Raw genomic sequence first — 27809 nt, 5'->3', positions numbered from 1 at the left:
CTTAGTCCGACCGTGTGTATGCAACAGTTTCGGACAAGACCTGACGGATTTGGTTGTCGAAATCTCCGACCGTGTGTACAGGGGCTTAGTCTGTAGGGTTCAATATTGAGTTGGCCCACCCTTTGCAGCTATAACCGCTTCAACTCTTCTGGGAAGGCCGTCCACAAGGTTTAGGAGTGTGTCTATGGGAATGTTTGACCATTCTTCCAGAAGCTCATTTGTGAAGTTAGGCATTGATGTTGAACGAGAAGGCCTGGTTCGCAGTCTCTACTCTAATTCATCCCAAAGGTGTTCTATCAGGTTGAGGTCAGGACTCTGTGTAGACCAGTTAAGTTCATCCAACCCAAACTCGCTCATCCATGTCTTTAATGTCTTCATAGAGCTTGCTTTGTGCACTGGTGCGCAGTCATGTTGGAACATGACTGTTCTTACAAAGTTGGAAGCATGAAATAGTGCAAAATGTCTTGATATGCTGACGCCTTAAGAGTTCTCTTCACTGGAACTAAGGGACTAAGCACAACCGCTGAAAAAAAAAAAAAAACAGCATAATCCCCCCCTCCACCAAATGATTTTGAGGGGTGGCCCAATACTTTTAGCAATATAGTGTGGATGAGTGAGGAACTTGACTGGCCTTCACAGATTCCTAGGAAGACACTGAACTCACCAGCTGCAAAGAGAACTCACAAGATTATAGAGTTCTGTTGGGCTTTACCCCATTCCAGACTCTATACAAAACTAAAAGTTTGGGTATAGATAGACTTTCAACTATATTGTAGATCAAAGTGTCTACAGGTGGAGTTATTTTCTAGATGGTAGGTCTGCTTCAAGAACATAGATTAGAATGAAGCGCTAGTTCACCTAATTATTTTATTGTTTTATTCCTTGAACCAGAGATTAAATATACTCCACTTTCCAAAATTTCTCTTTTAAAATCAAAATTGCAGATAATAAAACACATTAGCAATCTCGCTATATTTTTAAAAAATCCATAAAAATTATTTGCCGAGCTGTTAGTTTAAAAAATAAGCTACGTATTGATCCGTGGAAGACTGACAAATACCAGCGTTTACCTTTTTTTCGGAATCCTATAAAATGTAAAGCTTTTTTTTTGCTTTGATAAGTAATGGAGACTAAAGCTTCTCTCGATCAGTGGCTGCAGCCTCTGATCGGGTGTATTCTGACAGCAACGGGTCCTGGGTTATCCTGGTGGGTGGATTCCTCCATCCACTTCATCTGTTGGGATGGAGAAACCTGGCAGGCTGAACAAAAACAAAAAAAAAATTCCCTTCTATGGCCAGCTTTAGGGGCTGATTTTTTTTTTTTTTTTAACAGCCATCCAGTAGAGGGAGCTATAAAGCACAGATGGATTGAAGATTAAGTCTACCTGAGCTGAACACATGAATTTGGTAATCCTTCTTGCCTTCCACCACATTTTAGGTTATCTGAGAATACACTGTTAAAAGCAGTTAAAATCCTTTTAAAGGCATGTACAAGAAAAAAAAAAATTGTCACAGTCATTAGGTCATGCTGCCCTTGTCTTGGCTCATTACTGCCATAATCGCCGGACGAGGTGCCACATTAAAGCCACAAGCCCAGCAGCCATGGCCACTGCGGCAATTCGAGTGGGTAGATAGCCTAAGGATGACTCCAGTTTAGCGTGGAGCTGTAGAACTTGTCGTCTCGTGCTGTCTCTGTCTCCGCAGTTGTCGATAACGCGGTCAGCAAGTGGAAGTTTGCTGTCAATTGGTAGCTGTGCCGCTAGACGGTTCTGGACCTCTTCCTTTGACAGGCCACTCCTCCGAATCAGCCGCTCCACTTGCGTCTGGGGGTCACTGCCAAACACAAAACAGGAACAATAAAGCTTGTGTCAAAAAACGGAATAATGGTTCTCTGTATCCCTATGATGCGCCTTGAAGCTATGGTCCTGGCTGTACATGGCCAAATCTGAGATTAAACCTCAGCCCCTTCAGGCAAGTCCACCGAAAAGGGATTATAGCTGGCCCTGAACGGGGAGGGTAATCATTTAGGCAGCAACTCAATTACTGAAGTAGCTGTAATAACCTGAAAAGCTAAATAGCTGAAAGCTGGCTTCCCATCCTCTCCCCCCTGCCAGCTTTCAGCCACACAAGGGGACTGGTTGCTGTATTTGTGCCTCCACCGAACGGATCACACTCCCTGTTCAGAATCCTCTTAACTCTGCTGCCCCCTGTGCCTATGTCTCCCCAGCATGCCTGCTTTCCTCTCCCTCCCACCGTCTTTCACCTGCTACAGAGGAAAACTACAGGGGATTGGTTCCAGTAAATGCATCTCAGTGGCACTTTGTCTTTAGTTGAAAAGGACCCCACGTATTGTGTTTAGTATAGAATACAATGGTGAATTACAGCTTCACTATCGGCCACACAGAGGTAGCATTCAGGGGCGGACTGACCATTGGGCCACTCGGGCACTGCCCGAGGGCCCCGTGCCACTAGGAGGCCCCATCAGGGTTGTCAGCCTCAGTAAAACCAGGGACAGTATGTAAAAATCTGTGTTTTTTTTTACATCTCTCTCTGAAATGTCCCTTACCGACATCCTTTTGGTCTAAAAATCCTTAGATTATAGTTACCCCACCTCTCCAGTACCTACCTGTCTGATTGCCTGGGGGCCCCATAATCTCCTATTGCCCGGGGGCCCCATGAGTTGTCAGTCCGCCCCTGGTAGCATTCGTTTGAGCCAAACAGGGGGAGCCAATCAGCGGACCCGGCGGATATCGTGTCCACCCGCGAACGCTCCCCACAGAGATAGAATGGTGGTCTGCCAATGTAAACAAGGCAGACCGCCATGCTGTCAGGCATGGACACTGTGATCTTTGCTAATTAGGAACACGGATCACTGTGTCCTTGCAGTGAGCCCATCTTCCCTACAGTAAGAAAGCACAAACAGGGAACACATTTAGCCCTTTGATCGTCCCTGATGTTAACCCCTTCCTTCCAGTGTAATTTATTCAATGCCAGCGCGTATTTTTAGCACTGATCACTGTAATAATGTCGCTGGTTCCCAAAAAAAGCATCAGAAATGTCAGTTAGGTGTCCCATTTGTCCAGCGCAATGTCACAGTCCCGCCTTAGCATGGGTCCCCGTGGGTCCTGTCTGGGATGCTTCCTCTGCTCTGTCTTAGGTTACACCCCAGATCAGCCCCAGTGTGACTTCTATCCATCACAATATTTGATCCATTAGTGAGAAAAGAAAAACACCCTAATGAGCCAGACTACTTGAAATTCTTCTCGGCTGAAGTGGAATTTGTTAGTATTAATTGGTTCTGATTCTTCAGACTTCTCTGTCCACAGACTCTTAATGAGCTGCTTTATCCTGACAAATCAATGCTCTTACTTCCCCTTTATATCTATTGTGACCGTTCAACTGTTATGATGAAGACGCAGAGGCCGGGCTGGAGCACGTAAGCACTAGATCCGAAGTGTAAGCCCACCCGAATGTCACAACTGTTGGGTAGACATTGGCACTTTAATCATCAAGTGGGCGCTCACCTTTTAATGACTCTGAACATAACGCAGTCATATAACACATGGCCTCTGGCCGTCCAGCAACCAGCATTGGAAACTGCCAGGCATTTACCAGCAATATCATGCAACTTATGGTGCTGCTCAGTCCCCCTTGTGCTGTTTACATCTTTCACAGCATCAGGGCACAAAGAAATCATTCCCTAGTCACGCTTTACAATCACAAGGCACACATAGCATGAGGGGGGGCTGAGCTGCATGGTGTTGCTGGTATATAGCCAGCAGTTTCCAATGAGTTTCAGAGTTCTACTGCACAGAGAATTATACAAAGCTAAGCGGGGCCATAACTCTACAATAGGATAAAGCAGCTTTACAGGAAGACCTGGTGGGCAACTACATGGCAAATGAGGTTTAATGTTGAGGAATGTAAAGAAATGCATTTGGGGGCTAAAAATATGAATGCCATGTTCTTGTTATGGGGAGAACCTCTGGAGGAGTCTTGGATGGAAAAATGATCTGGGGGTCCTAGTAGATGACAGGCTCAGCAATAGCATGCAATGCCAAGCTGCAGTAAGCAAAGCTAGCGGACTATTAGCATGCATTCATAGGAGTATTTAATCAAGAAATAAAAGTATAATTCTACAACTGTACAGAACATTGGTTCAACCACATTTTGAGTATGTCGTTCAGTTCTGGTTACCGGTCCTCAGGAAGGATGTGCTGAAACTGGAGAGAGGCCAGAGAAGGACAACAAAGCCAATAAGGGGGCTGGAGGACCTCGGTTATGAGGAATGACAACAAACATTTAACATATTCTCCCTGGAGAATGGATGCTTAGCGGTTGTAAAGGCAGAAGGTTTTATTTTATCTTAATGCATTGCATTCTATGCATTGAGATAAAAAGCACTCTGTGTGCAGCAGCCCCCCTAATACTTACATGAGCCCCATCTCTATCCAGCGATGTCCACAAGTACCTTGGCCTTCCCTCACTCTCCCTCTTGATTGGCTGAGACACAGCAATGGCTCTATTGGCTTCAGGTGCTGTCAAACTCAGTTAGCCAGTCAGGAGAGAGAGGGGGAGGGGCTGAACCACAGCTCCGCGTCTGAATGGTTACATGGAGCTGCAGCTTGGCTTGGGTGCCCGTATAGCAAGCTGCTTGCTGTGGGGGCACTCAACAGGAGGGAGGGGCCAGGAGCTGCAGCGAGGGACCCGAGAAGATGAGGATCTGGGCTGCCCTGTGCAAAATCATTACACCGAGTAGGTATATGTTTTCTTTTTCCTATTAAAAACACAAACAAACGTTTACAATCACTTTAAAGAGGAAGTAAACCCTGATGAGTTTACTTCCTCTTTCATTCCCTGCAAAGGCAAAGCATAATGGACTACTATGCATCGCATAGTAGCCCATTATGTGTCACTTACCTGACACAGGAGCCAGCGAAGTCGCCGCTGTCCCCTGTAGTCCGCCGCATCCATCTTGTTGGTGGGGTCTCGCAGCTCCGCCGCTGTCATTCGGCGAAGCCGCGATGACGTCACTCCCGCGCATGCGCACGGGAGCCGACACGTGCGGCAGCTCCGTCGCTGAGAATGCCGCGCTCAGTGCGCCTGCGCGCCGCTGTCTACGGCGCATGCGCCGTAGACAGCGGTGCCCGTTTTCGGGCAAATATCTCCTAAACCATATAGGTTTAGGAGATATTGCTTGGACCTACAGGTAAGCCTTAATCTAGGCTTACCTGTAGGTCAAAGTGGTTTGTAAGGGTTTACAACCACTTTAAGGCCCTTCCACACTGTCGTACCGTTCAGGTTCGCCTGTCAGTTTTGTCGGCAGACCTGAACAGGCGTTCCATGTTAGTCTATGGAGCGACACATGTCAAGAGTGACATGTCCCCTGACATCTGACCCGGGTCCGATCCGCTAAAATCAGACGGATGGCCCTATGTTCACATCCGTCCCTGGCTGATCGGATCCAGGGAGATCTGATGAAAACGGACATGCTGTCCATTTTCATCCGATCTCTCCATAGCAAGTAGTGTCGCTGGCGGCCTCCACAAAGGGATTAGAAGCAAAATCCAGCAGGAGCTAGCGTAGAGAAGAGAGGCGCCTCTAAGTGTAGCAATATGTTGCTAAACATTGTACCTTCATTAAATGTAACCATATTACTACACTTAGAGGCGCCTCTCTTCTCTTTTATACTCAGTTGTGACATGACGCTACTTGTATATTAAGACATCGCTTGTATATCAAGTCAGAATGTATTAAAAAATGTAGCTTGTCTTGCAAAACGCTCTCAAACCAAGGTTTTACTGTATTTAATTAACGATTAGTAGGCCTTCTATACAAGTTACATTTGCACTTTGTGTTGAAAGGCCCTTTAAATCTTAGCTTTAACCCACCATCTGTACCCTATGTAGACAATTCCCTTTACATAACCTTATACTTATTCTGACAGCATTTTCTAAATCAGATAATTACATGGCCAGAAATTCAATGACAGGATTGTTTTGATCTCTCACAAATCCTATACTCTTACTTTATAAATAGTTTTCTAAAGGAAACTACAGAATGACCCTAGCAATCATCAGGCGAAGTAGAATATTGAAACGTTGGAGGTAAACTCAACAGATAAAATCTTGTGTAATGGAAAGCTTGCCATTCCTCACGGCAGAGAATCAATTAAGGTAATTAATGTATCCAATTCTAACCAGTGATCTGCACCAGACCTTGTTTTCTGTCTGTGATTGATGTATCCAGCAAGAGGCAAGTACAAACTTCTGCTCTGACTACACTGCCAATTATGTTATAAAAGCAGGACTATAGTTAAACATTAGCTCTGATTCATTTCAGCAGTCTAGCCGCAATGACTAAAGCCCCGTACACACGATCAGAAATTCCGCCAGCAAAAGTCGGATGTGCGCTTTTGGTCAGAAATTCGGACTGTGTGTATGCTCCATCGGACTTTTGCTGGCAGAATTCCAGCCAGCAAAAGACTAAGAGCGGGTTCTCTATTTTTCGGTTGGAAAAAGTTCCGATCGGGAATTCAGATTGTCTGTACAAATTCTGACGCGCAAAATTCCTACACGTGCTCAGAAACAATTAGACGCATGTTCGGAAGCATTGAACTTCATTTTCTCATCGTAGTGTTGTACGTCACTGCGTTCTTGATGGTCGAAAGTTCCGATAAGTTTTGCGTGACTGTGTGTATGCAAGGCAACCTTGAGCGGAATTCCGTCAAAAAAAACATCCAAGTTTTTTCCAATGGAAAATCCACTGGTGTGTACGGGGCATAAGATCAGGATAGCTGAACATCGGAAACACCTTACTTGTTGAGAAGGAATTAGGATTCTGGGCTTCCTTTCACTGGCCAATGCTGATCAATGCTGAGGCACAGATTGTGTGATCCTGGGATGCTTGGGAGGCACAGAAGGCCAGTCAAGCATTCCTACTTGAACATGAGGCCAAGCGATGGTTGCCTCGGAATTAGCCATGTGACAAGTGGCACAAATATTCCCAAATTCTTTACAACCGGTACGTTTTGAACACTGAAGTATAGGTCAGCTAATTAAATCTACTTAGTAACCTACATTTCAATCTGAGCAAATAATACAAAATGTGTAAAAAGGGGTTACCATTAGTAAAATATACCACGTGAAAACGATCAACGGCTCTTGACGTCATTACAATTGTCTGTTTGGACAATCAGAGAATGCCTTGTACTGCTGGAAAAAAATACAAGGCGTTGAGTGAATGGTGGCAGTGCCAAGCGGCCAACTACCTGTGGTTACTGTGCAGAAGCGCGGTCGCTCAGGACTGGACCTGGAAGATTGCTGGTATAAATTTAGTAGACAGCAACTACTACAGTCATTTGCAGCTTCTCTAGGAATCCGTCAGGAATGAAATATAAATGCTTACATGGTTCCAAGCTGGCCCAATCGAACTTTGGCATGGCATGGCATGGTTGTAGGTGCCAGATGGGCTGGTCTGAGTATTTCAAAGACCGTTGATCTACTCCAGGATTTATCCAGAGGTTCTCCCATCCTTTGGAAATCCCTACCCAAATCTGTCCAACTGTCCCCTAATCTATCCATCTTTAGACGATCCCTGAAAACCCTTCTCTTTAAAGAAGCCTATCCTGCTTCTAACTAATACACTGTTTTACTTCTTCCATCAGCTCATCCCCCACAGCTATTACCTTTTGTATCATTTGACCCTTCCTTTTTAGATTGTAAGCTCTAGTGAGCAGGGCCCTCTGATCCCTCTTGTACCAAATTGTAATGTAACTGTAATGTCTGCCTTCGTTTTGTTAAGCGCTGCGCAAACTGGTGGCGCTATATAAATTCTGTATAATAATACGGAGATTACCACGCACAACCATCTCTAGAATTTACAAAGAAAGGTCTGAAAAAGAGAAAATATAAAGTGACCAATAGTTGTGTGGAGGAAAATGCCTTGATGATGTCAGAGGTCAGAGGAGAATGGGCAGACTGGTTCTAGATGATAGAAAGGCAACAGTAATTCAAATAGCCACTGGTTACAACCAAGGTATGCAGAATACCATCTCTGAACGCACAACACATCCAACCTTGAAGCAGATGGGCTGCAGCAGCAGAAGACCACACCAGGTGCCACTCCTGTCAGCTAAGAATAGGAAACAGAGGCTACAATTCGCACAGGATCACCAAAATCGGACAGTAGAAGATTGGAAAAACATTGCCTGGTCTGATGAGTCTCGATTTCAGCTGCAACATTCAGCTGGTAGGGTCAGAATTTGGTGTAAACAACATGAAAGCATGGATCCATCCTGCCTTGTATCAATGGTTCAGGCTGGTGGTGGTGGTGTATTGATGTGGGGGATATTTTCTTGACACACTTTGGGCCCCTTAGTACCAATTGAGCATCGTTTAAACCCCACGGCCTACCTTAGTATTGTTTCTGACCATGTCCATCCCTTTATGACTACAGTGTACCCATCTTCTGATGGCCCCTTCCAGCAGGATAATGCACCATGTCACAAAGCTCCAATCATCTCACCACTGGTTTCCTGAACATGACAAGGAGGTCACTGTACTCCAATGGCCTCCACACTCATCAGATCTCATCCAATAGAGCAACTTTGGGATGCGGCAGAATGGGAGATTCTACCACATCGTGTATGTGCAGCATCTGTGTGATGCTATCATGTCACTATGGACCAAAATCTCTGAGGAATGTTTCCAACACCTTGTTGAATCTATGCCACCAAGAATTAGAGTGGTTGTTAAGCCACAGGCAATATATTCATCCCAACTCATCTGTTAAATTACTATATGTGTTACACTGCTGAGCTAAATAAAAACTATGCCAATTTCTACCTTATATAAGAGCATCTCCCGGTGCTCACATAACTCCTTGTCTCTCTAGTCTCCCAGTCTGACAGCTACAGTGGGAGGGGCAGAGAACCCCTCCCACTGTAGAACCCCTGCTGACGACAGTCGGGAGGAGAGGAGGAGAGAGCCAAACAGTCACAGGACTGCCGGGAGGATCTATTTTTTTTTTTTTTTTTTAGGGTAACAAGCATTTTAAGGCATCCAACCCAGTACTAGCAAAGTGTACCTAATATAGTGGCCGGTGAGTGCATATGTCTAGGAACTGCTTTAATTGCCAAACGATTTGTAAATGAATACAGTGATGATTGCTATAGTAGTAAGTTGCTTTTGTAGCATTTTTATATTTTAGAACATCAATTCAGCAAAAGTGGAGTTTTCCTTTTCTAATCCCACCCCCACTCCCCGCTGTGATCACTTACCAGTAAACAAGTACAGTGAGCTTCATATAACGCATCAGGGTCCTTGTTTCAAATAACAACGGGATGTCAAGGATCACATAACGATATCCTGCAATGTAGGGAGAAAAATGATTAATAATCATAAAATGATACCCGAGTTCAGCATCGGGACTTTAAGCCCTTGTACACACGGTCGGAGATTCCGACAACCAAATCCATCGGATTTTGTCCGAAACTGTTGCATACACACGGTCGGACAAAGTTGTCGGAAAATCCGACGTGATGGCGTTATTTCGTTACGACGGGACTACGTTCAGGCTAGTAGCCAATAGCTTTGGTGTAGGAATTTGATCTGAGCATGCGTGGCACTTTGTCCGATCGGAATTCTCTACACATGATCAGAGTATGTCCGATCGGAGCATTTTGTCGGAAAATATTTCCGGCAAGTTGGAAAAGTTGGTCCGACGAATATTCCGACGGAAACAGTCCGATGCAGACCACACACAGTCGGAATATCTGACAAAACGCTCCGATCGGACACATTCCGATGGAATCTCTGACCGTGTGTACAAGGGCTAAGTATAGCACTGGAGATACAACCAAGTATATGTGAAGAATAGGTGGCAGAAGCAAGCTAACTTATCATTTAACCACTTCAATACCAGGCACTTATACACCTTCCTGCCCAGGCCAATTTTCAGCTTTCAGCACTATCGCAATTTGAATGACAATTGCGCGGTCATGCTACACTGTACCCGAACACATTTTTTATCATTTTGTTCCCACACATAGAGGTTTCTTTTGGTGGTATTTGATCACCACTGTGGTTTTTATTTTTTGCGTAACAAATAAAAAAAGACTGGAAATTTAGAAAATAAAAAGTTTTTCTTTGTTCCTGTTCAATTTATTTTTTAAATACGGTAAGTAAGTTTTCTTCTTCAATGACAGCCACTGATATGGCTGCACTGATGGTCACTCATAAGTTGGCACTGATGAGGTGGCACTGGTATGCGGCACTGGTGGGCACTTATGGGTGGCACTGATAGGTGGCATGGGTGGGCACTGATGGTCACTGATAGGTGGGAACTGTTGGGCATGGATGGGCGCTGGGAGGTGGCACTGATGGGCATCACTTGTCTGTACTGATCCATAATGTTGCCAGTCAGTGCCCATTTGTGTGCACTGATTTGCATGTATTGGGCATATTTATTTATATGTGGATGGCCATGAGGTACATACCTGGCCATCCACATGCTGGGGGCTTCCCTGGTGGTTCAGGGTGGGCATCCACACGGGGAGGGTTTTGATATACCACCAGTGCAGACCCCCCAGTCAACAGAGCTGCCGATCGGCTCTCCTATAATTGTGTCTGTCACAGAGAGAAGGTATGGCAGGGCTGCATAAATTTGTTGTGCCACATCCGAAGAAAATAGTTACTAAAGGAGAAATCCCCTAGGGGTAGATTTTAAAGGCACGTACAACTTTACTTAGAGCACAGTACAAAAAATATTTTATTTTATAAAACAAGCAAAAAAATATAGTATACATCTAAAATATATATCTAAGGATGTAAATATACAAGCAATATTGATAATATTATACACCACTTGGTTATGCCATATAATCCATGTAGAAAAAGTCACCCCACGCGTTTCAGAGCTTAACAAAGCATGTCCTTCTTCAGGGGTATGAATACAGCATTTACATGGAATAATACTAGTGGTGAGGGTGATAATATCCCAACAATATTGTTTAATAAAAACAAATGATTACAGATGACCTCACATGTGGGAGTGGCTCCGCCAGTGTTCAAGGCACGTCCTAAAACTTGTCTGTATGGGGGAAGATGGTATAAATTTCGTGCAGGTATAGCAGCGACAAAAAAGGTTATGCGGACCAGAGAAAAAGTCCCAGTGGACTGAAGCTCTAGAGATACACCGCCCAGAAATGCTCTATCAAAGACAGGATAGTCCTGAATGGAAGGCAGCTCGTCCGACTGGCGTCATGCATGTAGAGTCTGCAGACTCTACATGCATGACGCCAGTCGGACGCGAGCTGCCTTCCATTCTGGACATAGTCCACCGGAAAAGTCACGTGTGTGGGCAGGTCCGCTTGTTCGGACAGTCCGGCGGACTTTACGTCGGTTTGTCCGCCAGACTAAGGCCGCGTACACACGGGCGGATTGTCTGCCCAACTAAGTTCGCCAGACAATCCGACAGACAGTCCGTTCAAAATTAGCATGAACCGACTTGACCACACACGATGAGCAGACAGTCCGCTGAAAACGTGCGTGATGACGTGTACAGCACGTACGACGGGACTAGAAAAACGACGTCCTATACACTGCAATGCAACCTTCGGCCGTGTAAACCCTTTCCGAGCATGCACCATACTTAGTCCGTCCAACTTGCCTACACACGAGCGGACTGTCCGCTGAAACCAAGTTTGGACGGACAAAACCAAGTTTGAACGGACTGTCTTACGGAAATTCCGTAAGACTTTGTTCGTCAGATTGTCCGCTGAAAAAGTCAGCTGAAGCCCACACACGAGCGGATTGTCCGCTGAAACACGGTTCAGCGGACTAAGTTGGACAGACAATCCGCCCGTGTGTACGCGGCCTAAGTCTGCTGAATAGTCTGATCGTGTGTACGTGGCATAAGTCAGCCTGAATTGAAATTTCAGCTGGTGTGCTAGGAATGATGGTAGTTTGCAGGCAATAGTAGTGAATATAGACATAGAGATTTTTTCATCCACACTAGTTCTAAAAAATCTGATGAAGCTGTCTCTGCTGACAGAGTGACTTTCTTTATAGGAAGTATAAAAATGCCACCAGAACAACCAAGGGGCCCCTGGTGGTTCCTTCTCCTTTTATACAGGGCCCAGGACAGAACAATGATATCCTCATCGTTCAGACATATCTACATTCAAAAAGCTTTCCACGTCTGTAATCTCCCCTATATCCCCCTTTACAGTCACTTTGCAAACCACGGCGTCTCATAATGGAGGCTCTCTTATCAGCTCAGACTGAAATACCGTTCCTATAGTAGGCCTCGGGATCTGCAGGGAACAAGAGAAATATTGCGCTTTGCTTTGTTCAGAAACTGATGCTATCAAATCCAGAAGAGAACGTAGAACGAATTGACACCTAATCCCTAAAGGTAGAGTGATATTTGTCACCCTCTGCACCAAAAAAGCTATTTATACATGTAGTGAAATGTCTTGTGAAACAAATAAAGGCAAGTTTGACAAAGACACCATCAGGGGTGTTATCTGAACTAACTAAAATTAAAGGAGATGTAAACCCTAAAAGTGTGACTTTGGCTTGCTAAAACTTTGTGTACTATCAACACTGGCAATTTTTTAATAAAATACTTGTATTCACCTTCTGCTTCATCCCTTGTTTTATCTCAGCGCTGCTGATCCCCTGCAGCCTCTTTGCAGCAATGTCCTGTCTACATGCACTTAAGTGATGACTGTGCGTTTTTTTAGGGCAGCTTACCTGAGGGTGACAACAGTGGACTACACCTGCATAATGTATGTTGAAACAGCCACTTGTCTCTATTGGAAACCCATGTGACATGGTGACAATGCTGGAGCACAATCAGGAGATGGGGGAAGATTGATTTTTTTTCCCTATGAGAGCAAGTGTCTGGACAAGGACCTTTGTGGCAGGATCACCAGATATTATTTTAATGAAGAGTGGCAAGAGAACCTGTCACTGTGCCCTGAATGGGCAAACATACAGGTTCCTTTTAAATTGGCCATGCATGTTACAGATTGCAAAGTGTATGGCCAATTTCATGCCAGTGGATGGTCTTATTTTCAGACAGAAGATTTGCTTTTTTTTCTGAAACATTACAAAACAGAGGAATGACAATATTTTTCAGGTCATACCTGAAAGAAGAATTATCGCCAAAACCTAAAAATCCTTCTTGGATCCCCGAGGGCCCAAGTGAATGTAGCACTCTGTCCTGTTCTAAGATAGATATAGATATACTTTATTGTCATTGTATACATACAACAAACCTTATTCTAATCTGTAAAACAAAAAAATGCGGGGCTAGCAAAACCAGATCCTGCCTAGATAACCAGACTTTTAAAGGCTCAGCATGGGAGACCAAACAAAACTGTAAAACATAGTATTTTTAGTTTGGATATGGCTTTGTAAGTCAAAATTTACTTGTCTAATCTGTAAAATAGTTGTGCAATAAAAGCATTCTTTTATTTCTGTTTGTACTATAGCTCTTCCCTAGGCTAAAGCCCAATTAATGGGCAGTCCTATTGGAGGAGCTATAGCACAGAACTAGGAGCCACCTCCTCTCTAAAGCCGCGTACACACGGGCGGACTGTCTGGCCAACTAAGTCCGTCAGACAATCCGACAGACAGTCCGTCCTACTTTTGAATGAACGGACTTGATCACACACGATGAACTGACAGTCCGTTGAAAGCTTGCGCGATGACGTGTACAGCACGTACGACGGGACTAGAAATAGGACGTCCAATACACAGCAATGCAACCTTTCGCCGTGTAAATCCTTTCTGAGCATGCGCCATACTTAGTCCGTCCAACTTGCCTACACACGAGCGGACTGTCCGCTGAAACCAAAGTTGGACGGACAATATTATGGAAATTCCGAAAGACTTAGTCCGCCAGACTGTCCGCTGAAGCCCACACACGAGCGGACTGTCCGCTGAAATGTGTTTCAGCGGACTAAGTTGGACAGACAGTCCGCCCGTGTGTACGGACCATTTACAGCCCCACTAGTGCTGACTGATTCTTTGCTGTTGTAAGTGCGGGTGTTCTGCCGAGAAAGTTCCCCCCGTCAGCGTCTGCCCTGTACTGCGCAGGCACAGCGATTGCGCAGTACGGAGGACATAGGAGACTCCGAAAGTCCCCGAACATGAACAGCTGTTCATCAGATGCACACGGCGCTTGCGCAAATAACACTACATTGTTCCGCATGCTCACGATGCTCATGCAACTCTGCAAGGGGCGGGTGTAGGGGCGGATGCATACAGAAGAGGCCGCATGATGGGCAGAGCTCATACAATGGGGGTGCATTTCTGAAAGGGGCAGGTGTATTATTGAGAAGCGTGTAAGGGGCGGATGTGTACAGAAGAGGCTGTATTTTACAATGATGGGCAAACTGTGGCAAATTGCTTGTGTTAGGTAGTTAAATAGGTACAGCAAACCCTCCATCAACAATGCAAAACCCAACTTCAGTTGTGTAAACACGCCCCGCAAAGATCCGCCCCTTTGAGAAATTCACCCTCTTCGTATGAGCTCTGCCCATCATGTGGCCTCTTCTGTATGCATCCACCCGACACCTGCCCCCTTGCAGAGTTGCACGAGCATCGGGAGCATACAGGGGCGTGTGGCACAGTGTAGTGTTAATTGCACAGGCGCTGTGTACAGCTGATGAACAGCTGTTCATGTTCATAGACTTTCGGCGTCTCCTTTGTCCTCCGTACTGTGCAAGCGCTTCGACTTCGCAGTACAAGGTGGACACTATCCAACGGGGGACCTTTCTCGACAGGACACCGGCAATGTTTACTACCAGTAATAGATCAGTCAGCACTACAAAGGCTATGTAATTTACCTGCTGGCTGGTAGTAATCATTCCCCCACAGTGACAATAATAAAGAATCATTCAGCGCTTATATACTATAAATATATGTCTGTAGTGGTCTGGTACTGAACTGCTGCAAACTAAATCTAGCAAAGAAAAAAAAAAAAAATTTAAAAATACTAATGTTCCTTTAAATTTGTGAACTCATGTGATAATGTGCTAAAATAGCAGATGAGGTGAGGGAATTAATCTGATACAATCACTCCTATAACTATAACTGTACTCTAAAATAATAAAAATGAATACTGTGTATACGTGTACTCTGATCGTAGGTTCCCCAATAAAATAATGCAAAAAAAAAAAAAAATTGCCACAATATATAATACATTACTCCCAAAAAAATAAGTATATATAACATCGAAAAATTTAAGTTCATAAAACAAGTCCCCACACTTAATAAAAAATGTAAAAAATGTATATAACAAATAAATATGTAAATGGAATGTTCCACTCCGTGTCTACCAGTGCTCAAAGAAAAAAAAAGTACTCCGTCCACAAGAAAAGAGGATGGCCTTAATTCTCCATTTCTCAGTAGACGACGGTTGTGTGGAAACGCGTCAGTTCGGAGAGCACTTGCAACGCTATCTGAACTAGCTGGCAGGCTGAGACCGCCGCTAGTGATACAGTTCATGCTCAAATTTTTATCTTTTTAATAAAAAAGTTTGGCTGATTTACATTATGAGGCTTCTCCCTTTTCTATATATGATCTTTGGATACATGGAGTTTATCCCTGCAAGCATATCAAGACATGTTGTTTGAGCCTAGGTTTTTATATATACATTTGTTTGTGGCACACCGGAAACCTTTTTTTTGAGTAATGCATTATTGTGACAATTTTTTTTTTTTTTGCACTATTTTATTGGTGAACCTATGATCAGAGTATACACACTATTCGTTTTTATTGTTTGAGTTTAAGTTATGGGAGTGATTGTGTCAGGTTAATTCACTCAAATTATCTGCTATTTTAGCACATTATCACATGAATCAGTCAGCACTGTTGGGGCTGTGTGATCTATCTTCCAGTTTCTAGTAAACTTCCATTGCACTGGCAGATAGATTAAACAGCCCCATCAGTGATGACTGATTTTTTACTTCTGTGAATGGAACAGTCAGTCTTAGCCAAGCTTTCTGATCTATATGCTGGTGCTGTATTTAATAGCAGCTGGCAGATCTATTACACAGCCCCAAAGCACTGACTGTTCACTCAAAATAGTGAATCAGTGATCATTCAGCAACGGCAGGGCTATGCAATAGATTTACCGGCTACTAGTAAGCATCCACTGCACCGGCTGATAGTTTACACAGTCCTGAATTAGCTTTTACTAATGGTACGTATTATAAATGGAGCTGACCACTCCCCCTGCTATCCTGAATGATGGAGCTCATCTTCAGGGTATGCCTGCTTCAGAGATGATCACCGTTAATCACGCTCCATTGCATATTTATCTCCTTGATACATGGGGTTAAAAAATGGTGGGGGGTGCTGTCAGCCATGAGATCTTGGCTTTTACAGCACAGAAAGATGGGACAAAATGCTATATATACTTTGTACCCTAGGGCACTGAAGCAACAAACGATAGAGAAGTGAGACTTCTTTAAATACTTGCACATCTAATTTATACAGGTTCTGTGGCTCAGTCACTTACCTGGATCTCATTAGTCATAGTATCTGTGGAATTCTAGGATTTTTACAAACTAAAAGGGAGGAGTAGAAAACCCTAGAAATTACCCATGAGTATTAAACAGATCAGGGACATTTGGCTCACCTAGAACAAAGTACCAAAGTGTCTGCCTTAGCATTGCTCTGCGTATGGAAGGGTGGGTGATAGAGTTGAGTAGAGTCCTCTTCTCGGGACTGGAGAAGACAAGGGTTCCCAGCTTCTCACGGTCCAACTCTCCATTCTTTAGCAAAACTTCTTCTCCAAAATGGTGCACAATCTGGTTGTAGGCCGGGGTCCCCGGCTGGACCACTGGAAGGGAAACATCAGGTATAAGGCAACAATTTATTACAAATTATTACAACCAAATGTCTTACTGACCCTCTAAAACAGGCAATATAAAGAGCACAACAGGCCACCCCAAAAAAAAACATGGGTTGCAGGAAAGAAAATCTCTCGATTACCCCATCAATCCATCCATTCAGTGTTGATGGGGGAATCCCTACCATGGAGCCATTATGTTCTCATTGCGGGGAGACGGAGGAAGCAATCCCCATCAGGAGAACACAATGATTACTTAATTGCATGTAAAATTTGACAGGCTGGTTGTACCCAAGTTGATCGATCAATCAACTTGGGTACATTCAGCCTGCCCATACATGGTTTAAATCTGAACCAGCCAAGATTTGAACTGTCTATGTCGGACTTTAGGGCTATATTTTGCCTTCACGACTGCCTGGAAGCTGGGCAGAATAACTTTCACAGTCTTTCTGTGCACATTTCATTTAGTGTATGTCACAAGATGACCATTATATACATACCCTGTCTGGCAATGACATCTGCATCAATCACAGCACAGCCCAACTCTCGAAGAATTGATACAACAGTGCTTTTTCCCGATGCAATCCCCCCTGACAGGCCCACAAGGAACATTGCTGCAAAGAGAAAGCAGAACACAAAACAGAAATTTATTCAGCGGTACATTGCAATGTTCTATACATAATCACAAAATTCCTCCTCAACCAACTATCCAGGTCCTACACCACACTCAATTCTTTCCTCCTTCAACCCTGATACCACTGAGTAGGAAGTCAAACTCCTTTCCACGTCCCCCCTGTCCCATGGACCCTCACAATTACTGTGACCACCTTTCTGCTCTATCCTAAACTCTCTAACCCACGTCTTCAACTTCTCCCTCTCCTCCAGCACCTTTCCCTCCCCACTCAAACTTGCACTGGTTACCCCCATATTTAAAAAATCCTCATTGTACCCCACCAGTTTGAATAACTTAACCACTTTCCGCCCGCCCTATTACAAATTGACGGTGGCAAAGTGGTTGCATAATCCTGATCGGACGTCATATGACGTGATCAGGATTATGAGCCGCTGCGCGCCCCCGGGGGCGCGCATCGCGGCGATCGTTGTTGCGGGGTGTCAGTCTGACACCCGGCAACTACGATCTCGGTAAAGAGTCTCCGACGGAGACTCTTTACCACGTGATCAGCCGTGTCCAATCACGGCTGATCACAGTGCAAATAGGAAGAGCCGGTGATCGATTATCAGCACAGCCCCCGCGAGGATGCCCACACTGGACCACCAGGGACGCCACCAGACCACCAGGGACGCCCAGGATAAGGTATGCCACCCTAGACCACCAGGGATTCCAGTCAATGCCACAATGGATGCCAATCAGTGCCCATAATGGATGCCAATCAGTGCCCACAATGGGCATCACTGATTGGCATGCATTATTGTTTGGCACTGATTGGCATCCATTAGTACAGTATATTATAATACAATGCCGCCTATCAGTTCCCATCCGTGCCGCCTATCAGTGCCCATCCATGCCCACCTGTGCCGCCTACCCATGCCCACCTGTGCCGCCTACCCATGCCCACCTGTGCCGCCTATCCATGTCCATCCATGCCGCCCATCCATGCCCATCCATGCCAGCTATCAGTGGCAATTTGTGCCACCTATCAGTGCCCATCCGTGTCGCCCATCAGTGCCGCCTATCAGTGCCCATCCGTGCTGCCTATCAGTGCCGCCTATCAGTGCCACATATCAGTGTCCATCAATGCCACCTCATCCGTGCCACTTCATTGGTGCCACCTCATCGGTGCCCATCAGTCCCGCCTTATCATTGCCCATCAGTGTATCCCCATCAGTGCCCATCAGTGAAGGAGAAAATTTACTTATTTACAAAGTTTTGAAACTGAAACAAAAAAAAAACATATTTTTTTTCAAAATTTTTGGTATCTTTTTATTTGTTTAGCAAAAAATAAAAACCGCAGAGGTGATCAAATACCACCAAAAGAAATCTCTATTTGTGGGAAAAAAAATGATAAAAATTTCATTTGGGTACAGTGTAGCATGACCGCGCAATTGTCATTCAAAGTGTGACAGTGCTGAAAGCTCAAAATTGGTCTGGGCAGGAAGGTGTTTAAGTGCCCGGTATTGAAGTAGTTAAAACTCAGCTCCCTGGTCCCATTTGCCTCAAAGCTTTTTAAGTGCCTTGTTCACAATCATATGGGTCACTGACAACAACATTCCCGATCCCCTACGGTCCGGATTCCACCCACAATATTCCTCTGAAACTGCCCTACTAAAACTCACCCATGATATCCTAAATGCTAACACCAACGACCAGTACTCCATACTCATACTCATGGACATTTCTGCTGCCTTTAACACAGTTGAGCACACACTCCCTCCTCCATAAACTTCACTCCCTTGGCCCCCGTGACTCTTCCCTTCTCAGCGCACTTTGTGTCACGTACAACACTATCTCCTACGCTCCCTCGGGCCCCTCCTATTCTCTCTCTATACCTTTTTCCTGGGCCAGTTAATAACCTCCCATGGCTTCCAATACCACCTCAATGCTAGGATAAGGAGAGTCGGCCACACACCACTAGATAGAGATGCTCAAACTCTATTCCATATAAAACAGGGACCACACAAACGACACTAGATCTGTACCCGTTAACGCACTTCACACATGTCTCAGTGCTTATTCATAACCCCTCTATGCCGACGACACCCAGATCTATCTCTCCACTCCTTAACTCACCCCCTCAATCTCCCCACGTATCACAAATCTACTGAGCGACATACCAGTATGGATGTCACAGTACTTCCCCAAACTCAACCTTTCTAAAACTGAGCTTGCAATACCTCCTCCGCCCCAATCCCCCTCCATGACTTTACCATTGAGATCAACGGCACAACCATTGGTCCCTCCATACACGCTAGGGTGCTAGGTGCAATCATAGACTCTGACCTATCCTACAGCCCCCACATCCAACCACTGGTTACCTCTTGCCACCTTAACCTCCGCAACATTTCCAGAATTTGCCCCTTCCTAACTAACGACATCACAAAACAACTTATTCACTCCTTGGTTATATCCTGCCTTGACTACTGCAACTCTCTCCTTAATGGCCTACCCTTTCAAGGCTATAACCCCTTAAGTCTATTATGAACGCTGCTGCTAGACTAATACACTTCACTAGCTAATCCGTGACTGCTGCTCCTCTCTGCCTATCTCTTCACTGGCTTCCCCTACCTCATTGAATAAAATTCAAAATACTAACCACAACATACAAGGCCATCCACAACATCACCAACCTCATCTACAGATATCGCCCAAATCGTACTCTCCGCTCCTCCCAGGACCTCCTGCTATCTAGCTCCCTTTTTACCACCTCCCACGCCTCCGGGACTTCTTCAGAGCCTCTCCCATTCTCTGGAACCTCCTGCCCCAGTATGTCCAGTCAGCTCCTACCCAGTTAGGCGATACTTGAAAACTCATGTATTCAGGGAAACCTACCCCACCTCCACCTGAAAACTGTACTTGAGTCACCTCCATCAGATCATTCTCTGCAGCTATTACCTTTTGTAACAACTCCCCTTCCCTTTAGATTGTAAGCTCCATGAGCAGGACCCTCAAGTTCCTTCTGTATTGAACTTTATTGTAATTGTACTGTCCCCCTTTATATTGTAAAGCACTGCGTAAACTGTTGGCGTTATATAAATCCTGTATAACAATTATTATAATAATAATAACCCACCAAAACCTTTGACTGGTCTATGTATACCATGTCCATGAAACCAGAAATTTATTTGGTTGGCGGGGACATATTATTTATTATATATATTGATTTGGCATACATGTGATTAGTTACACAGACTAATGGGCATATTTCAAGGCCAACATTGTGTGTCCAGTTTTGTACCAGTTTTGTATGGGTAACAGTATATTGAATTGGGGTTTTCAAGTAAACTTGAGCTTTGTTAATGCATGGCATAGTAAGAGGTTCACATCATTGCCAGTCCCGTCAGCAGCTTATATGTACCTTCAATGTGCGCCCCTAGCACTTACCTGTAGGAGTGAGAAGAAGATGCCCTATTTAAGTCCCAGGGCAACCCTAATTACAGTTTAAAGAACAGCTTCAGTACCCCCCATGCCCTCTTAGCTTTTTTTTTTTTCGCTGTTTTCATACACAATTCCCATGAGCCTTGCCCCCCTTAATTCCTGATGCCACTGGGAGCGGACTGCCTCTTCCTGGTTTAGGCAGCCCGCCTCCCCCTGACGAAGCACCACCAGGTCAGACCTCCAGCCGCACTGAATGGAATGTGGAGCATTTCAAAAGGATACTAACCAAATGAAATCATTCTGTACCATTTACAGTGGCTTAAAAAAGTATTCATACCCCTTGAAATATTACACATTTTGTCATGTTACAACCAAAAACGTAAATGTATTTTATTGGGATTTTATGTGATAGACCAACACAAATTAGCACATAATTGTAAAGTGGAAGGAAAATGATAAACAGTTTTCATATTTTTTTATAAAAAAAATAAATATGTAAAAAGTGTGGCGTGTATTTGTATTCAGCCCCCTGAGTCAATACTTTGTAGAACAACCTTTCGCTGCAATTACAGCTGCAAGTCTTGTTGGGTATGTCTCTACCAGCTTTGCACATCTACAGAGTGACATTTTTGCTCATTCTTCTTTACAAAATGGCAATCCATCCAATCTGAGCGTCTGTGAACAGCAATCTTCAAGTCTTGCCACAGATTCTCAATAGGATTTAGGTCTGGACTTTGACTGGCCCATTCTAAGAGCTTTTTGTCGGAAATACCGACTGTGTGTAGGCTCCAACGGAATTTCCGTTGCACAAAATTTGAGATCTGGTTCTCAAATTTCCCAACAACAAAATCCGTTGACGGAAATTCTGATCTTGTGTACACAATTCCGACACACAAAGTTCAACGAATGCTCGGAATCAAGCAGAAGAGCAGCACTGGCTATTGATCTTCATTTTTTTTGGCTCGTCGTACGTGTTGTATGTCAACGTGTTCTTGACATTCGCAATTTCCGACCAACTTTGTGCGACCGTGTGTATGCAAGACAAGTTTGAGCCAACATCCGTCTGAAAGAATCCATGGATTTTGTTGCCGGAATGTCTGATCGTGTGTATGTGGCATAACAGGTTTTCTTCTAAGATTGCCCTGTATTTGGCTCCATCCATCTTTCCATCAACTCTGACCAGCTTCCCTGTCCCTGCTGAAGAAAAGCATCCCCACAACATGATGCTGCCACAACCACGTTTCATGGTGGTGTGTTCAGGGTCATCTGCAGTGTTATTTTTCCACCACACTTAGCATTTTGCTTTTAGGCCAAAAAGTTCACTTTTGGTTTCATCTGATCAGAGCACCTTCTTCCACATGTTTGCTGTGTCCCCCACATGGCTTCTCACAACCTGCAAACAGGAATTCTTATGGCTTTCTTTCAGCAATGGCTTTTTTTTGCCACTCCAATGCTGCGTACACACAACTGGACTTTTTGACAGCAAAGGTCAGACGGAAAGAGTCCGTCGGACAATTCAATCGTGTGTGAGCTCCATCGGACCTTTGCTTGCCAAAAATCCGGCGGACTTTAGAAATAGAACATGTTTTACATTTTCCCGCCGGAACTCTGCCGGACCGAGAAATACTTTCGTGTGTATGCTAATCCGACGGACAAAAATTGACGCTAGGGCAGCTATTGGCTACTGGCTATGAACTTCCTTATTCTATTTCGGTCGTACGTCATCACATTCAAATCCGTTGGACTTTGGTGTGATTATGTGTGTCCAAGTCCGTTCATTCAGAAAATCCGCCGGAACACTGCCGAAAGTCAGTCGGGAAGACTGTCGGACCTAGTCCGTCGAAAAGTCCGGTGGTGTGCACACGGAATAATAGTTGTCCTGTGGACAGATTCTCCCACCTAAGCTGTGGATCTCTGCAGCTCCTCCAGAGTTGCCATGGGCCTCCTGGCTGCTTCTCTGATGAATGCTCTCCTGCCTGGCCTGTCAGTTTAGGTGGACGGCCATGTCTTGGTAGGTTTGCAGTTGGCCCATACTCTTTCTATATTCAGATGATGAGTTGAACAGTGCTCCGTTAGATGTTCAAAGCTTGGGATATTTTTTTTATAACCTAACCCCGCTTTAAACTTCTCCACAACTTTATCTCTGACCTGTCTGGTGTGCTCCTTGGCCTTCATGATGCTGTTTGTTCCCTAAGGTTCTCTAACAAACCTCTGAGGGCTTCAGAGAACAGTTGTATTTATACTGAGATAAAATTACACACAAGTGAACTAGTTAGGTGACTTCTGAAGGCAATTGGTTCCACTAGATTTTAGTAAGGGATATCAGAGTAAAGGGGACTGAACACAAATACACATTACACTTTTCAGATATTTTTTTTCTAAAAAAAATTGAAAACCATTTATCATTTTCCTTCCACTTCACAATTATGTGCCACGTTGTCCCAATCCCAATCAAATACATTTACGTTTTTGGTTGTAACATGACAAAATGTGGAAAATGTCAAGGGGTGTGAATACTTTGTCAAGGCACTGTAAATAATATATATACATTGCTTATTATCCTGCTAGTCATTCTACCCTTCTCCAGTCTGTGACAACGCTCACTGACTCACAATGAATTCACTATCAAGTTGTCACCATGCTCAGCACTTTAATGACTGCATCACTATGGACATTGACTAGATGGGTTATCAATGGGCAAAACCTGCATATTGCCACTAATGGCTGGTTTTGCCTTGCTCTATTTACTCCTTCCCACCATCTCCACCTACAATTGTGATTGTGGTCCCACCAGCACCCTGCTTATGACAAAAGTGATGCAGGACTGCCATACTTCATCTCTCCTGCTGGTAGACAGAAGACCCCAGGAGACTCTGTGAGGACATCATAGGGGTAAAAAAAGAATGTCCTGCTGTCTCTTCTTTGGCCTTTTTTTACACTAGTGATTGGGGGGGGGGTGGTAAAACCACAAGGTTGTTTCACATTTTTACCTTCCCTCAATTGCTTCCAAGGCAGCAAAGGGTGCATACATATGCCGCGGCCTCAATGTTATGCATCACAGTGTGGCAAAAATGATTTCTACCGGTTGCATTCAGGGAGTTGTAATGTCCCCTGAACATAACCCATTCAACTGAAAGGGGGCACAATGCTTTGCATCAGAGCATGGCAAAAACTATTCTTGCAGTTGCATTCAGGGGGCGGTTCTGCCCCCCTTTCCCCCTCCTGGAACTGAACTGTGGGGCGCCCCACAACTGCAATCAATCCATGCGTTTACAGCGTGCTAGCACGGGGTTCAAGGGGTTAAAGCAGGCAGTATGGAAGTGATACAACGCCTCCACACTGCCTGTCAGATGCTCTATGAGAAGCAATCCAAATGCAGGTTGCTCTTCTGAGAGAGCACCTCTAGTGTAAACAAGGCCTATGTGTGTCCTATTGGGGGGGGGGGGGATTCTCCTTCACTTCCTGTCTCAGAGACATAACAGGAAGTGACAGGAAATCTCTTTAACGTCAACAGAGTTCATTTATACATTGTAGTCATAAGAACTGGTGTCCTCATTGGAGGATTTCTCTTGTGTTCCCATGACAACTCTGAAACGTGAGATTTCCCATCACTTTCAGACAATGATCCTCAGGAGCTCAGTCGTGTTTTGATCCAGGTCCAAACCCACCTGAGAGATCCATCATGAAACTGTCATTGTATTTGGCCAATCATAAGCAGCCAAGGTGTGGCTGCAAGGCGGGTAATGGCTCGGCTGCCTATGATTGGCCAAATACAATGACACACAATGACAGTTTCCTGTTGGATGGCTTAGGTGGGTTTGGACCAGGAAGCCAATCTCCTCAACATGTACACAGCAATAAAAACCTGACTGGGGTTTTAACCCTTCCATAGTCTATTCAACATTTTAAACACTTTAGCTCCGGAAGATTTACCCACCCCTTCATGACAGGCCCGTTTTTTGCGATACGGCACTGCGTACCCAAATAAAATGCACGTCCTTTTTTTCCCTTGGTGGTATTTGATCACCTCTGCGGTTTTTATTTTTTGGACTATATAAACAAAAAAAGACCAACAATTCTGGAAAAAAAAAAAAAAAAGTAATTTCTGCTATAAAACATATCCAATAAAAACAAAATGTAAAAAAAAAAAAAAATTCTTCATCAACTTATATATATATGAATATGTATTCTGCTACATATTTTTGGTTAAAAAAATCCCAATAAGCGTATATTGATTGGTTTGCCCAAAAGTTATAGGGTCTACAAATATTGGAATATTTTTATGGAATTTTTATTTATTTATTTATTTTTACTAGTAATGGCGGCAATCAGTGACTTATAATGCGGGACTGCGCTATTGCGGTGGACAAATCAAACACTAAGCAGCGATTTGCAAAATGGGGGGCTATTGCCGGAAATGGCACCATCCGAATCGGTGAGCTGCCGGGTTTGCAGCGCCGCACCGATTCCCAAAAGTAGTTTCTGTACTATTTTTGGTGACTTCGGGGTGGGATTTCAATAGACATCTGTGCAGAAACCAACACAGATGTCTCTGAAATCGTGACCCCCCCACCCCCCCAAAGTCAGGACTGACAGGCGGGAATGAAATTGCACGATTTCATTTCCGCTGTCAGTGTGAACCTGGGCTAAGTGACACTTTTTTGGGAGGTCAGTGACTCTAATATAGTGATCAGTGCTAAAAATATGCACTGTCACTGTACAGACATTGGGAGGGAAGGGGTTAACATCGGGGCAATCAAAGTGTTAACTGGGGGGGGGGGGGGGTACTAAAGGAAGGCATGGGATCCATGTCCCAGCTTTACAGAAACATAGGATCACTACCTTCCCTACTGACAGAATGGCAGTCTGCCTTGTTTACATAAGCAGTCGGGCGTTCTGCTTGTTTCCTGAACGATCAGTTGACACTTGGCTCCCGCTGATTGGCTCCCACTGTGTCCAATCGCAACATGAGCGGGTCGCCGGCAGAACGTGTGCACGCCCCAGACCTGGAAGCGTCAGATTATGTACTAGCTACATGATCCAGCGCAAAAGAGCCCCCTTGCCGCCGTATATATACAGTAGACAAGCGGTTTAAAAAAAAAAACCGACAGTTTTGGCTTTAAATCACCTTTAATAAAATATATAAGCACATAATCTAAAAGAGAAATGCAAGAGGCCAGTGTGAGCACACATTTCCATTGGTGATGGTGCAAGACAGACATGACAAGCTGCAGGTGGCCCTGATCTGCTGACTATCATTCCAATATACCATGATGTCAACTTCCCATAGAAGTAAACACCATCCCACTCCTGCTGTAACACTGTACAATATTGGTAACCATGACTACCACAGACATGGAGGCGTACACCGTTGTCTAGTACGCATTACATGTATAACAAGCCCCCCCTGTGGTCTCCTAATTAAATCCACCCCATATCACCGACCACTTACCACCTGCCCTATGCCAGCCCTCTCTTCAGTCACCTCTCCTCAATGAACGCTCCTATTGGTTGAAAGCGGAAAATCAACCAATAGCGGCTCTCCTTACTGGCTATTACTACTGGCAAGACAGACTGGCCTTCCCTGTCTAATCCCTTACTTCCGCCCACACTGCGTGACCGTCTAACCTCTTGGAATTAACAGTTGCTAGGAAACGGGAAGCGCTTTGAATGCTGATAGGCGGGGGGATGTCAGACAGTAACCAATCAGAGGCTAGTGTGTGAAAAGATCATGGGTGGGGCATATAGAAGGTTAGGGAGTAGTGTCTGTCTGGCTAGGACAGTGATATATAATGAGAGAGAGAGAGAAAGAGAAAGAGAGAGAGAGAGAGAGAGAGGGAATAGCTGTGTTGAATAATAGAGAAATATACCGTTTAAATTAAAGTGTATCTATATGTTCTTCTAGTTTTGGAAGGATTAGAACCCTTGTCAAGTTTTACTGCAATCTGAGATTCAGCTAGTGAGATTTCCTCTCACTTCCTGTTACGGTGACACAATTTTACCAGACAGGAAGCTAGGGAAATGTTCCAACAGCAACACAGACAGAAGTATTTATTTTATTTTTTTAGGTAAAGGAGTGCTAGGTTCACACCTGTGAGGGCTGCGATGTGTGCGGGCATCGCAAAGCGTGCCCCGCAAAGCGCAGGAAAGAAGTCCCTGCACTATTTTTGAAATTGCAGCCCGCACAGGAACTGAGGTTCCCAGTGCGGGTGCGATTTCCAGTGCAGGTGAGATGCCATTAGGATTAATGGCACCCACCCACGGGTCTCAAATCTCTCTGTGCTGTGGTTGCAGCTGCGGGAATTTGTACGGGTCTCACAGTGGCGGCTGGTGAAGTTTTATGATAAGGGAGCGCAAGCTCCTGCCTCTCCAGATTTGGCCACTCCCACTCCTCACAAGCCACGCCCCTTATAGAATCCACATCATATACCAGGCTGTACATTATACACGGGGCTCTGCACATCATATACCAGGCTGCACATTATACACAAGGCTCTAGTAAAGCAACCTGTAAATCACACATATCTGCGTTCTGCAACCTGTAAATTGCACATATCTGCATTCTGTAAATCGCACATAACTGCATTCTGAAACCTGTAAATTGCCCATATCTGCATTCTGCAACCTGTATATTGCACATATCTGCATTATGTAAATAGCACATAAATGCATTCTGCAAACTGTAAATCGCACATAACTGCATTCAGCAACCTGTATTTGCACACATCTGCAACCTGTAAATAGCACATATCTGCATTCTGTAAATCGCATTCTGTAAAATCGCACATATCTGCATTCTGTAAATAGCACATATCTACAACCTGTAAATGGCACATATTTACAACCTGTAAATCGCACACATCTGCATTCTGTAAATCGCACATATC

The 27809-nt window shown here is 44.5% G+C and overlaps 1 protein-coding gene across 1 annotated transcript; it reads right to left on the bottom strand.

The window, feature by feature from the left end:
* Positions 1 to 853: 853 nt before the first annotated feature.
* On the bottom strand, positions 854 to 26480 carry DCAKD (dephospho-CoA kinase domain containing). The gene is made up of 5 exons (XM_077460075.1): positions 26375 to 26480; positions 17369 to 17482; positions 16656 to 16859; positions 9280 to 9367; positions 854 to 1832 (listed from the first exon to the last, which is right to left on the bottom strand). Exons 2-5 carry the CDS (start codon positions 17478 to 17480, stop codon positions 1547 to 1549), a joined length of 690 nt encoding a protein of 229 aa, XP_077316201.1. The 5' UTR covers positions 17481 to 17482; positions 26375 to 26480; the 3' UTR covers positions 854 to 1546.
* Positions 26481 to 27809: the final 1329 nt, after the last annotated feature.

This window comes from Lithobates pipiens, unplaced genomic scaffold (genome assembly GCF_037356315.1).
Source record: "Lithobates pipiens isolate NorthernLeopardFrog02 unplaced genomic scaffold, aLitPip1_a1.2 Scaffold_28, whole genome shotgun sequence".
NCBI lineage: Eukaryota > Metazoa > Chordata > Amphibia > Anura > Ranidae > Lithobates > Lithobates pipiens.
This window is presented reverse-complemented; position numbering and strand designations above follow the sequence as displayed.

What these genes read in the sequence shown, in the direction of transcription:
- DCAKD (XM_077460075.1), bottom strand. Translation starts at nt 17,480, where the DNA reads ATGTTCCTTGTGGGCCTGTCAGGGGGGATTGCATCGGGAAAAAGCACT. An exon ending in AGATGTCATTGCCAGACAGG is followed by an intron (nt 16,860 to 17,368) that starts GTATGTATATAA and finishes TTTCCCTTCCAG; the next exon opens with TGGTCCAGCCGGGGACCCCG. An exon ending in CTCACTGTACTTGTTTACTG is followed by an intron (nt 1,833 to 9,279) that starts GTAAGTGATCAC and finishes TGTGTTTGGCAG; the next exon opens with TGACCCCCAGACGCAAGTGG.